The 13,557-nt window shown below is 43.9% G+C and overlaps 2 protein-coding genes across 5 annotated transcripts in view; one reads left to right on the forward strand and one right to left on the reverse strand.

The window, feature by feature from the left end:
- KIN (Kin17 DNA and RNA binding protein) overlaps positions 1 to 13,557 on the forward strand; it is a 51,067-nt gene that overhangs the window by 23,984 nt on the left and 13,526 nt on the right. For 2 of the 3 annotated variants that reach the window (XM_074975558.1, XM_074975572.1), the window contains exon 13: positions 1,234 to 2,222. In XM_074975558.1, coding sequence (XP_074831659.1) covers positions 1,234 to 1,296 — 63 coding nt within the window. In that variant the 3' untranslated portion in view covers positions 1,297 to 2,222. Of the gene's footprint in view, positions 1 to 1,233; positions 2,223 to 6,665; positions 6,838 to 9,944; positions 10,120 to 13,557 lie in introns of those variants that run through there. The other variant, XR_012642350.1, reaches the window with a different exon arrangement.
- ITIH2 (inter-alpha-trypsin inhibitor heavy chain 2) overlaps positions 7,155 to 13,557 on the reverse strand; it is a 45,340-nt gene continuing 38,937 nt past the window's right edge. For both annotated transcript variants that reach the window (XM_074975543.1, XM_074975534.1), the window contains exons 18-21: positions 11,493 to 11,691; positions 9,783 to 9,955; positions 9,357 to 9,468; positions 7,155 to 7,489 (exon numbers count right to left, since the gene is read on the reverse strand). In XM_074975543.1, the coding sequence (XP_074831644.1) occupies positions 7,342 to 7,489; positions 9,357 to 9,468; positions 9,783 to 9,955; positions 11,493 to 11,691 (632 nt within the window). In that variant the 3' untranslated portion in view covers positions 7,155 to 7,341. The remainder of the gene's footprint in view (positions 7,490 to 9,356; positions 9,469 to 9,782; positions 9,956 to 11,492; positions 11,692 to 13,557) is intronic.

Consider the following 13,557-nt stretch of genomic DNA (forward strand, 5'->3'; position numbering starts at 1 on the left):
ATAGGGTCTTTTTTCCTTTTGTATGAGTCCTCTAAAGAGAGAGTTAAGGTGACATTCTGGCCCTGCTGAAGTCCACGAGAGGTGCTGTTGACTTCACTGGGGCCAGAATGTCCCTCAGTGACTCTGTTTTGATATCTTACAATGGTGGTTTCCTGCCTAAATTAGAGGCCTTTGTTTCTAGAGGCGTGCGTCTGACTTCATGGTGTGGATTCAGCAGTTTCTAGTGATCGTTCTACAAACAGTAAAAAAGAGCAGCTTAAATTAGTCATGAAATATAATAAACTGTGAATAGCACAGAAAACTTGGTGATGATGAGAAGTCTTCCAGAGGAGTAATAAGGACCCATCACTCACTTAAAACCATATTGGACAAAACAATAGAAATCATGCAATTGGGAACAAGTCTGTATTGGTGAGTTTTAAGGAACTCAATTATTCCCATGGTTTCCCTTTAGGACGGTATTTCCAGACTTCCCAGAGAACACTGAGGACAACATTTTTGAAGCTGCTAGTCACATATAAGTTTTGTGTGCAATTACTGCTCTTGAACAGACTACCAGAGTAACTGCCAGCACATTTAGTCTCTTTGACATATTAAATGGGAACTGGCACCCTGGATCAGACCCTTGGTTCACCTAGTTTAGTATCCTTTCTCTGACTAGTGCCAGGTGCTTCAGAGGAAAGTTCAAGAAGTTTGCAGTAGCTGGGTGTGGATAATCTTCTCCCACCAAGGGGAGGGCACATGCTGATTCCTAATAATTAGAGAGAAAAGCATGAAAGTTCATATCCCTTCCAAAATTTGCCATTAACTATTAAAACTGAATGTTTCTACCCATATAAATGTCTAATCCTTCTTTAAATGTTGCTATGCAGTAAATAATTATATAGGAATATTAATAATGTGCTGTCTTCTCAAAACTCTGACCTTGCACATTAATGCATCATCCTCTTAGTCTCTGAAGGATTAAAATTGTATGTCAGTTAAAAATCAATAAATGAACAAGCATGGCAGTGTGTAAAAATGCCACAGTTGGCTGATGTGTTCATTTATTTCTTGTGTGTTAGTCACATAATAGCTATCATTTTCATAAAGATGAGTGAGTGTGATTGGATTGGATTTGGTTCAGTTCAGTTCAGCTGTATTGTAATGATTAACTGTTGTGAGAGTCAACAAGCAGGGTTGGATTGTTTGGGGCTTTTTCCCTGATCTTTCTTGAAATTTATTCTTCTGTAGGGGCCTTTAAAAGGACGGAAAGTTGAGGGTCTCCAGTACGAAGACATTTCCAAACTCTTCTGAGACTCAAAGCAATGGGTCAAAGCTGGCGCCTGGAAACATCAAATTGGTGTCCTCTATGCAGACAAGTGAGACTCTACTATGTCAGGGTTTTAATTTGTGTATACAGAAAAGAAAACTTATATTTATGTAAAGACCACTATAAATGTGTTAACGTTTGTGAAAATCTTGTCTAAACTGATTTTGTCGCAAAGTTGTATTATGTTGTAATATTTGAATTTGTTTTCCTTTTGTAAGACTGCTGATAGATGTGTGCTGGAATATTTTCCTTACTTAACTCTGTTTTACATTTTATAAAATGTGGGAAATAATCTATAATTTGCAAAGCACACTTCTGGACCTGCTTCCAAAACAGAATTCTGGCTTTGAGAACACCGAAAGAAATTAAAAGAAAAGCAGGAAAACAACAATGCTGTAGGAGATCATTTTTCTGGGATTTGATGAGGTGTATAAGGATGGTTTCGGCTATTGTTTTTAAAGAGAGTCCAATAAATTACAGCAGAATCTGCTTAATTAGTACTCTGCTAAAACACATACCTGGTCAGGACCAGATCCTGGCATCGTCTATGTTCCCATTACTGATCATGGCATGACTTGCCTCTGTAGCATCCCCAGCGCTTAACCCTTAATTGGCATGACTCGCAGATGAGTGTGCTTCAGTGAATCCAAACAGTAAAACAAAAGGCACACCTAGTTGTCTGCATGTCTGCTCAGTTAATAGAGATGAACTGATGGTTGTGCTGGCATAGATTCCTCTGGGGCTAGTCGTTTGTTCACCTTAGTGCTACTTTCCTCTGTTCTGTTGTGGATCCTTAATGAGTCACTTTTCTTTGAATAGTTTTTAAAATGTTAACATTTCGTACAATGCTTGTTTTTAAAGCAATTTCTGAAATAAAAGCCTCTTTCTCAGCACAGTGCATCCCTTAAAAGCCTCTAGATAATCAAGATTGTTGTCAACTGGCTCTCTAGTGAATCAGCCCACGAGTTCAGATGCCTTTCTTGCTTTATTGATTGAAACAGCTAAACTGCCGTAAGAAGAGGATGAAACGTAGGCTGATATGCCTCTGATTAAATCTCGCGTGTTCTTGGAACACGATATAAAAATTCTTGATCCAACTGAACACTTAGGGGAAGCAAATCCTGCTCTAGGTTAAAGCTGGGTTTTTAGATGCACTTGAGTCATTGCTACTCTTCCTCTTAGCAGCTGTTCTTTTCTAGCCCCTGATCAAGATAGAGGCTCTGTTGTGCCAGGCACTGTGCCAACTGTGATAGACCACAGTCTGCAGCAGGCTACAGTAGCCTCGTGGAGGGTAAATACGTGGGCAGTTAGGTCTGTGTGTTTGTTTCCTAGAGACTGAGGCTTATCCAGGATCAGCCAGCAGCAGCAGGCTAAACTAGTCCCTGCTGCTAATTCAGCACCTGTGGCCAATTGAGGCCCACGGAACCCTTTAGAAGGGTTTCCCTCAAGTGAGCGGGGGGGATGGAGATAGAGGATGGACAAGGAAGAAGCAAGTTGCGTGGAAGGAGAACTCCCAGAAACAGAGGGCTGCCGCAACCAGCTGCGGAAGGTACCGGGAAAGTGTCAGATGGAATTGGCCCTGGGAGGCAGTTGCTGCATTGGGGAGGGGGAAGACCAAGGGGGGAAGCCCCTGCAGCTGCATAGGGTTCCTGGGCTGGAGCCCAGTATATGTGGGAGGGGTCCAGGTCCCTCCCAGACCACCCCACACCTCAGGGCAGCCCTAGGGGGTAGGAGGAGACTGGGCACACTGAAGGGGTCTCCTCCACTAATGACTGACATGAACTGTGCCAATGATGAGAGTGGCTCGATGATGCCATACCCCAGGCCTCTGTGAGAAAAGGAGGCAGAGCAGGGACACCGGAAGCCTCCGAGGCAGCACCTAAACCACCACAAAGCACAGGAGCCGAGAAGGACAAGCTTGGGGCTTTGTCACACAATGTAGGAGGAAAACGCCCCTAAGTAGCAGAGCTTAAAGTCACCTGAAGACAATAGGGGAGGGAGACAAGTGGTTGGGAGTGTGGATGAGGGTAACTGGTAATATGACTAAACAAAGCCATGTAAATAACTCGATGGAGATGAATCCCTCATTTGCATGCCTCTTTCAAAAGAGGAAAGAAAATGTAGACACGGCCTATGGCTTATTGCTCAATAGGCTTTATTCCCTGTCTAAACAGCCCCTATTTCTGAATAGTTATTTCAAAGTATGCACTATTCCTGGTAGAATGAGGTATACCAATATCAAAATAAGCCAACTGGTATTTTGAAATAATTTCTAAATGGTGGTGTTGTGTAGGCACAAGCATAGTTATTTCCAAATAACAGCTATTATTTTGAAATAACTTTGCTGTGTAGACCTACCCCTTACTGTCTTGCAGGCTATTGAATTCATGGTTCCAAGGGGACCCCTACAAGTGAAAAGTAAATTGAAGGATTTCTCATACATTCACTGCAAATGAACTGTTTCTGAAATAGCATTTCATTGCAGAGAAAATGGCTCTTTTTGGTGCCAAGTATAGATGTGATGGAGTAATAGGGTGGTTTAAAAAAAATGTTGTAACTGAGTTTGTTTTAAGAAAGTTTTTCATAAAATGATAGTTTCCACTTGTTCAAAACTTTCTATTGCTCTCTGTGTGGCTAAGAGCTAAGCAGGCAGTGGCATCCCTGTTTTATAGACCGAGGAAGCTGACGTACAGAAAGAAAAATGACATGCTGATGGCCCCATTCTAGAATGGGACAAAACAAGGAGTAATTTCAAGACAATCTATTTGACTGTCAGGATGGAGAGAAGGCTAGGGCAACCAAAATGTTTGGGGAGCTGGAACACGTGATTTATGAGGAGAGGCTGAAGAATTTGGGCTGATTTAGTTTGCAGAAGAGAAGCATGAGTGTTAATTTAATAGCAGCCTTCAACTTCCTGAAGGGGGACTCTGAAGAGGGTGAAGAGAGGCTGCTCTCAGTAATGATGGATGGCAGAACAAGCAGCAATAGTTTTAAGTTACAGTGGGGGAGGTGTAGGTTGGATTTTAGGAAAAACTGCTTCACCAGGAGGGTGGTGAAGCACTGGAAAGCATTACCTAGAGAGAAGGTTGAATCTCCATCCTGGGAAGTTTTTAAGTCCCAGCTTGACAAAGTCCTGGCTGGGATGATTTAGTTGGGATTGATCCTACTTTAGGCAGGGGGCTGGACTTGACCTCCTGAGATTTCTTCCAGCCCCAGGATTCTATGATTCTACGGGTACCTGGTTTCAGCCGCCTAACTATGTGAATTGATTTCAAAAGTGCGGAGCTTTTTCATTAGTCTCAGTCAAAGCTGTTGGAAGCTCTGTACTTTTGCAGTCTATTTAGGTGCTTAAATACAAATTCAGGAACTTAACTTTTGGTACCATTTTAAAAAATCTTGGCCTCCCCCTCCCTGTTCCTCAAGCCCAAATGTTCCATTCATTTATTTCGGTTTGGACTTGTACATTTACTGAACGATATATTTATTTTAAAAGATTTTCAAAGCAGGCTTTTAAAATACTTGATGCTGTTATTGTATTTCCACTTACTGAATTGTGGCATTTTTCTTTTGTGTTGGGCACTCCCCTTTAAATACCTTCGAGAGGGGAATCTGGTTTATATTTCTGTGCAATATCACTAGCGTCTTCACTGTTAGTTTTAATTGGTTAATGTTACAGAGCGTGTCTGAATTTAGGTTTGTTTCTGTCATTCCTGTATTTTGTATGCACTAAATCAGGGTCCTAAACTTCCAGTCTGGGGGCCATCTACAGCCTGAGCACTTTCCCAAGCCAGCCCCTGAAATATTTTCAAAACTTTATTCACAGCTCCCAGCAGCACCCTGGTCCCCACATGGTCCTAACCTCAGAGGGCTGCATCCCCCCCAGTGTAAACCACACTGGCCAGAGAACTTCCTGAGCTGATGCACTTCTCCAGCCAGTGGAGTGGGGATGATGGAATTTGCTTTCAGTTACCCAGGGCAGTGTGTGAGGGTGTGAATGTTAGTGTGGGTTAGGGGCATCCTAGCACAAGGACATAGAGGTGCCAGGGTGAGGACTCAATTTCACGTCTTTTGCAGGTTCTTGGTCTCTGTCTGGGCCCCTGAACACAGGGGGAGACACTATCAATTTGCGTGCTTGCATTGCTAATCCCAAGCATTCAAAACTCGTGAATCAGTCCCTCCCACCCTTGAAAACATGGATAAAAATACACTTGGGGATCTTGTATTTGAGGTCTTTGGCTGAACTAGGAGCATGCTTTGTAGGCTTTCTCCACAAAACATAAAACCTAAAGACTTCCTTTGTGGGGCGGGGGGTAGAGGGGGGAAGGCTAGGATTCTCTGCTAACACCATGCACCAACAAGCATAATCTCTAGTAAATCAGAGTGATCACAGTTGATTATGGTGCAGGAGGCATCAGGTGGTGAAGTTCCCGGGTCTGGCTTAATTATAACATGGCTGGGGTTTTCCAGGAAAAAAACCCAACCCCATTATCAGGAGCCTTGTGATCAAAGCAAAGAGTTGGCATCACTGATATGGTAAAAGCTTGATTATCTGGCATCCCTGGGAAATGCAGATTGCAGAATAATCAAATCTTCTGGTTATTTGAGCGCCAGCCCCGCTGCAGCCAGCAGGCAGCCACCCTGCAGCCACTGGCCAAATGACCCCATGGGCTGCGGTACCAGATAACAGAACTTGCCAGTTCTCCAAGCGCTGGATACCTTGGCTTTTGCTGTATCTAGTCATTTTCACAAAATGAGTTAGTAGTTTCACAGCTTACACCTGTAGATGAGACAGTCCAGTACACACCTTTTGTAGGCCACAAGGATCCAGTGGCATGAAGCTAGCAGCAGGAAGCCACACTAGCCCTGCTGCATTGCCGGTGGGGGCTCCTGAGGGCAGATGGGGCTTGAGGGCATGGGCCAGAAGGTGGAGCCGGACACATTGTGGGGGGCAGAGACTCCCTTCCCCTTAGAGTCTAGCCAGAGGAGTTGCCTGCTGGCCTGCTAGGAGGATTTGAGGACGGGCTTTGGCCCTAAGGTAAACTGAGTTGAGATCCCTGCACTAAATATAACTGATGTTACCTATGCATCTGGTTCCAGGTTAAAATGAAAGCACAGCACAGCCATTGCCCTTCATGTGCCTGTGACCATTTCCATTGCCCATGAGCAGCTTATTTCTTTAGTCAGGAAGCAGGTTTAGAAATTGGTGTGTTTCAGTTACATGGAAAGCATGACTATGCCAACAGACATTGATCATTGATTGATGGCTATCAGAAGACAGGGTGCTGAGCATGATCATTTTCCACAGGAGCTGTGGATCCCCAGGTGGCTGATAAGGTCTATCCTTGTATCACAGGTTCTATCAGAGTGAGGACGGGTGTTTCCAGGTATGGGGGGAGGCTGTTGCCCCTGACTGGAAGCCATTCTCTCCTTTCTCCTGCGTCTCTTCTCCTCAGCTTGTTGGTGGGCCGGTTCAAAAAAATGGAGGCAATCAGAGAAAACTCCCAGTTACCTCTTTATATACTCACGTAAGTTCTATATGAAAATTCAATATTTTTCTTGAATAGTGGCTGCATTAGCTGATGTTTAGCTGATGTGAAGTGGTAGGAAAGCACTAACCATTGTCCTGTATTTGATTTCCATAAACTATGAGATAATACCTCTGTGTTACTTTTACAAGCCTTCTGAAAAATCTTTGAGTTGAAATATTCAGTCACCCAAATCAGACACATCACCAAAGACGCTCTGCTAGGTTCCAGTGAGTAGATTTATTATAATAAATTTGTAAACATGTCTATAGTCACTACATAAAGGAAAGCTACCTGCTGTCTTTTACCACATCATACTTCGCTTGGGAACACCCTTGTTTCCTTGAGCAATGGCTCTTTCAGTTAGAGATCTGTTAGCCACCATATATTAGACTGGCCTTTTTTGTCGCACTGAGAATAGCTAGGAATCCAAATATTTGTCTGGGTGTGGGTGGGTTGGGGGGAGACATTTTTGCTTCACCCACCACTTGAGGATGTGACCTCTCAGGGGTTCTTCAGGAAGCTGTACAGGTGGGGGACAATGTAATCTGTATATTGGCCATCAATGAAGCCCTTCCCGCTGTTGTGTACAAACCAGCAGTGCACTTTGGTTCCAAACACTTGGTCTGTCCTGTAGTCCTTCTGGAACCCGCTGTAATAGAGAGAGCAACAGAGAGGATGGGTGATAGTGGCAGAAGCAGAAAAGGTAATGCAGCAGTGATGCCTAACCATCAGTAGTCTAATGTCAGCAGGAGTTGCCTATATGTGCCTCTGGCCTCTCCATTTGAGTGGTAAAAGTTTACTACCTTCATAAGAGCATAACAGAAATCATACTGCAATATGTCATAATTGAAGCCGTGGGATTATACCTGCCGCCATGGAGGAGAAATCCCAGGTGCCATTCATGGCTGAGCACAGAGGCAGCAGGTATTTGACGCCACTTCACAGGTTTGTAAAAATAGGGAGGAAAAAAATCAAATTCACTGGCTTTTGGAAGCTGAGGCTGCATTAAGCCACACATCGCTGACAGCCAGACTCTGACACTCTTACATTAGCTACTCTCTCTCACTCAGAGGAGTGCACTAACTCCAGGGGGTCTATTTGTAGAACATGATAACTACGCATAAGTCTCCAGATTCGGGCCTGATGAAATGGACCCTGTATGTGGAGGAGCATTGTCTCTGGGGCTGGAAGATACTCAGCCTGAAGGATCCTAAAGGGTATGGTTTCCATATTTACGTACTTGCCTCCACCCACTATATACTACATATATGAATGGAGAGAGTCCTTGCTGTCTTTTTGCTTCATTCTCTGAAAGAAGAAGCTTCAAACACCACTGTAACGTATGCGCTGCTAACAAGATAGCTTCAGACTTATGGTGTGGAAAGAGCAGGGAGGATGTAGAAAACCAACTGGGTAGGTGTAGTGTGCCATTAGAAGTTCAGGGGAGGAACCTTGGCAATGGATGGATGAACCTTGCTTGAAGGGGGATACCTTGTCCAGAGAAATGTTTATCTTTGTTTGCAAGCGGGGTATAAAGCTGTACTAATTGGGGGAACTGTGGGTATTTCTGACACCTTAAGAGGCATGTCAGTGTCTTCTTTCCCAGTGGGGGAGAACCTAGGGACCTGCCAGTCTTTTCAGTGTATATCAGCTTATGTCAGGGCAGCTTTTCTCTGGTTAAAAATGACTACGCCGCGTGGAACGTTCCAATGGGGAGCTCCAGAGGGCAAAGTGCAGTGGCCACCTTGGAAAAAGCACCCAAAGCCAAGTCTGTTTAAAAGCTCCAAGGTGCAACGTGCAGGGTTCCCACCCTGCTTTCTCCTAAAATCCGGGGAGAGGTTTTCTGCTGAGTTGGCTTGGCCTAAAAGCTGCAGGCAGGCCAGTGATTCATAAGGAAATCTTGCTCTGCTCATACTATTCTGAAGTCCCTGATCTCTCTACTAGCAATACAGTCCCCATGAGGAGTCCTGCTGCCATTAGCTTCCCTGCTGCACTGACCTCTCCCTGAGCCCAGCATGACTTTCTGAACTAATACAGAGAGTGAAATCTACTGCATAAAGTATCTGCTTCTTGGCTTCCATCCAACAGTCATGTATTTGCAGCAACAAAGAGGTGTCCCTGGACCCCTTGTGCAGAGAGTACACCATGTAGCTCCCTGCCCAGCCAAGACATTGACGCATATAGGTAATGTAGGCTCAGTAGTTTTAATGAAGAGCAGAATTTAACTTGTGGCTTTTTTTTTTTAATTACTAGTGGTGATCCACAAACAGAAAAGAGCCCAGCTTGAGTTTCAGTGCTCTGTTGGGTCTGCTGTGCTGACAGTTACAAAAAAACTTGTTTTACTTGTAAGCAGAGCGAATTTAAAGGGAGAAACCGCAGAGAAAAGAAATTTGGAGTCTTTGTTAGAGCGTGGCTATGTAATTAAATATATTTTCATTGGCTAGATTCAGAGGGGAGGTTACCAGATATTTTAAGGCCTGATATTTTTCTCGGTTGAGTTTGCTCAGAATTCCTACCTGGTGACGGTTAATTTGTGACCTTTCACTTCCATAGTTGCTTCTGGTTTCTCTGGATCTTGACCAGGTCTCTCATTGTAGATCTGTATGTCTGGTTCAGACATGAATTGGCCTGGCCAAAGAGAAGGTTAAAACTAGAGTTACCATATTTGACCATTCAAAAAAGAGGGCACCCCGAGAGGGAGCATATCTGTATCAGGATCTACCAACTCATCTTGTATTAATATACTATATAAACTGTGCTGTTTATATGGTAAACATATTAAACCTGTTTGTATGTCACTGAATGGAAAGTTAACCACTATTCTAGAAATGGGATTTTTTTCCTCCTTTTGTTGATGATTTCCTTCCTCCCGGCACACAGAGTTCTAGCCAAAACCAACACACTCATATCCCTCCACCTGCCACCCGACTGCAGGACTTTACCTATCAGCCCATGTGCGCTGGATGAGAACTTGTTTGTGGGTGGAATGTAGACCCCCAAGAAATCAACGTTGACCGGGTGATTCTTCCACACACGGTGAAGCAAAACCAGGAAGGACATTTCCATGTCCGTAGTGATAGTGACACTGCTATCTTTCTTCACAGACACCTGCAGCCTAGCAGAGGCATAAAACAGAAATGAGAGCAGCATCCCTGGCTCTGCGGAGGCAGTCTCTTGCTGGGCAGAATGGCATGTGAAGAATGGAGTACTCCAATCAGCTGCCAGTTTTTAATGAAGATTGGCAGAGCTTCTGTTACCACCTAGCAAATCTGGACAAGGGTGAGTACAGTAATCCATCTCATTTTTAACACATGGAAACCAAAGCAGAGAAGTTAACTAACTTGCCCAGCTATACAGAGACACATTTGTGGCAGAGGCAAGATTAGAACTCATAACATCATATCTCCCAGCACCAGGCTCATTCCCTATGGGCAATGTGAGGTCAATATGAAAAAGATCATAGAATCATAGAACACTAAAACTGGAAGGGACCTCGAGAGGTCATCGAGTCCAGTCCCCTGCCCTCATGGGCACCAAGCACCATCTAGACCATCCCTGATATATGTCTATCTAACCTGCTCTTAAATATCTTCAGTGATAGAGATTCCACAACCTCCCTAGGCAATTTATTCCAGTGTTTAACCACCCTGACAGCCAGGAAGTATTTTCTAATGTCCAACCTAAGCCTCCCTTGCTGCAGTTTAAGCCCATTGCGCCTTGTCCTATCCTCAGAGGCCAAGAAGAACAAGTTTTCTCCCTCTTCCTTGTAACCCACTTTTAGGTACTTGAAAACCACTATCATGTCCCCTCTAAGTCTTCTCTTTTCTAAACTAAACAAGCCCAGTTATTTCAGTCTTCCCTCATAGCTCATGATCTCTAGACCTTTAATCATTTTTGTTGTTCTTCTCTGGACTCTCTCCAATTTCTCCACATCTTTCTTGAGATATGGTGCCCAGAACTGGACACAATACTCCAGCTGAGGCCTAATGAGTGCTGAGTAGAGCAGAAGAATGACTTCTCGTGTCTTGCTCATGACACTCCTGTTAATGCTTTCCAGAATCATGTTTGCCTTTTTTTTGGCAACGGCATCACACTGTTGACTCATATTCAGCTTGTGGTCCGCTACGACCCCTGGCCCTAAACAGTCGCTTCCCATTCTGTATATATCAAGATGCCCTTATTAGTCATAATCGGAAACTGTTCATAATGGCTTCATAGCTGATTGCTGTGGTTTCTTGGTGCTGTTCCTTTTAGTTTATTGTATCCATCCATTTTCCCCTATATTTTACTTAGACTGTATGTTATTTGGGGGACAAGGACTGCCATTTTCTTTTGTGTTTGTACAGTGCCTAGCACAATGGGGACTTGGTCCCTGATTCGGTTCAAGAATTCTATTACAGAACAAATAACAAATAGTCATCTCTCTATCCATGGTGGTGACTGAGTGCTTGTGTGGACATGCACAGCTATTACGCGGATGAAGTTTTGATGGCCAGAAGGACATTGCACTCTTCATTTTGAGGAAGGATTAGAAAGCCAGGGAAGGTCATTTCCTCAGGAATGTCCAGGGGTAATCTTGCCCTCAGAGTCAACAGGATTGACATATTCCAAACAGCTTCCACAAACTTTACTGAAAGGGCAGCTTCTCTTACCTTCTCCGAATGATGCTGCCTGTGTCAGACCAGGACAGCGCCGTGCTGTAAGATCCATCTTTCAGGATGATCATCTCTGTACTGATCTCTACTTTCAAGCCTTTGTTTTTGAAATAGAATCCAATTTTGCCAAAGTAGGTGCTCAGTTTTTTATTCTCAGGCTTTTTGGCCCCAATAAGTTGCCCATTGACCAAGACCCCTATGAAAAGGAGAGTGTAGGGTGTTTCTCATGAGTTTGATGTGCAACCAAGAGACTTACTGAAGTCATAGAAAAAAACTGTAAGGCCTAAATTACTTCGAGCAGAGAAGGCCACTTCCCAATGCATAGTTTTTTGGACTTAGTTATTAATTGAATTTCATACTTGGCCACAAAGACTTTGACTCTTCCTTTTTCTCTCTCCCAGTGCTTTCTTATTTATGCTCCACTGATAATGCAAATGAAAAAAAATGCAGCCCCCACAGTGGCAGGTTTCAAGTGGAAAGGGTAAGATATTCACCGTGAATGCACAGAAGTTCATTTATGATCCTAGAAATCAGTGTTAATGGAATACTTCTGTTGAATCATATGTGATGCCAACAGACCTGGGTTGCTGGCCCCAGGGATAGACCCTACAAGTATAGGGTCTAAACCCCTGCACTCTACTACATGAGCTAAAGGCCAGCTGGCTCTCATCTGAGGCTGTAGAGCAGAGACTTCACTCACGCCAGATGAGGTCTCAGTGCCTCTGGGTACTACACAAGCAACGAGGGGTGAGTGGTGACCTGCATCTGACGAAGTGGGTCTTTGCCCACGAAAGCTTATGCTCATACATTTCTGTTAGTCTATAAGGTGCCACAGGACCCCTTGTTGCTTTTGCAGATCCAGACTAACACGGCTACCCCTCTGATACTGGGTACTACGCATAGAACACTAGAACTAGAAAGGACCTTGAGAGGTCATCGAGTCCAATCCTCTGCCTTCACAGCAGGACCAACTACCGTTTAGATCATCCCCGACAGATGCCTGTGCAACCTGCTCTGAAATATCTCCAGTGATGGAGAATCCACAACCTCTCTAGGCAATTTATTCCAGTGTTTATTGCCCAACCTAAACCTCCCTTGCTGCAATTTAAGCCATTGAATGCTAGATACCATTCATTCTATTATTTCTAGTTGAGATTAGCACATAAATTGTTGTAATTACACAAGCACACACTTTGGATCAACAATGTAGGTATTTTATGGTGCTCACTTGAATTTCCTAAGAAGGTAGAAGCAGGGTTGTAAGAAGGTGTGAGCTTTTCTATTTTACATCTAAACCCACTTCTAACTGCCTAGGCTAAATCCAGTGCCAAATGACAGTCAAAGGATTGAACTCAGTTGCTGATGGAAAGCTTCTAATAGGCTACCTGTTCCAAACCACAATCCAGACACCAGCAATGACTGCAAGCTCTGACAAGCAAAAAGCAATGCTGGGAAGCCAAGTCTGTAGGAAGAGACTAAGACTCCCTGTAGATTGTTTAATGTCAGTGTTACAAGAACATTAGAACTATAAACCAGTTTCTTGGGAATGGATACTATACTCCGAGGCAAAGTAAGTTGACCACAGATATGCAGTTCTAGCTATGGCAATTGCATGGCTAAAATTGAAGTATCTGCACTCGGCTATCTTGGCTGTCTATACTGGGGAAGGTTGATGGGAGAATTTTTCCTGTCGACCTCCCTTACTCCTCACATCTCATTAGGAGCACAGTGGTCGACTGTGACCCTTAAGAGGTCAATTTTGTGTGTCCATACTAGACACATGAAATCAAATTCCCAAAGGTTGACTCTGAGTGGGTCAATCTTCCAGGGTAGTATTGACACAACCTTTATGCACATATTGCAGAGATAAAGCCCAGCAAGCCTGTTCCACCATGTGTGGGTTCTCTAGTGCCAATTTCATTTACAGCAACGTAAATCATGAATCGCTGCATTGCAGCCCATCTCAGGTCAGAGGAGAACTGACTAGATTAGAACTGACAGCAGTCAATAAATCATCACAGTGCACCTGGTACAGAATCCTTTCCCCAAAGCAAGGCCTTTC

This window comes from Carettochelys insculpta, chromosome 1 (genome assembly GCF_033958435.1).
Source record: "Carettochelys insculpta isolate YL-2023 chromosome 1, ASM3395843v1, whole genome shotgun sequence".
In the NCBI taxonomy this organism is placed as follows: domain Eukaryota; kingdom Metazoa; phylum Chordata; order Testudines; family Carettochelyidae; genus Carettochelys; species Carettochelys insculpta.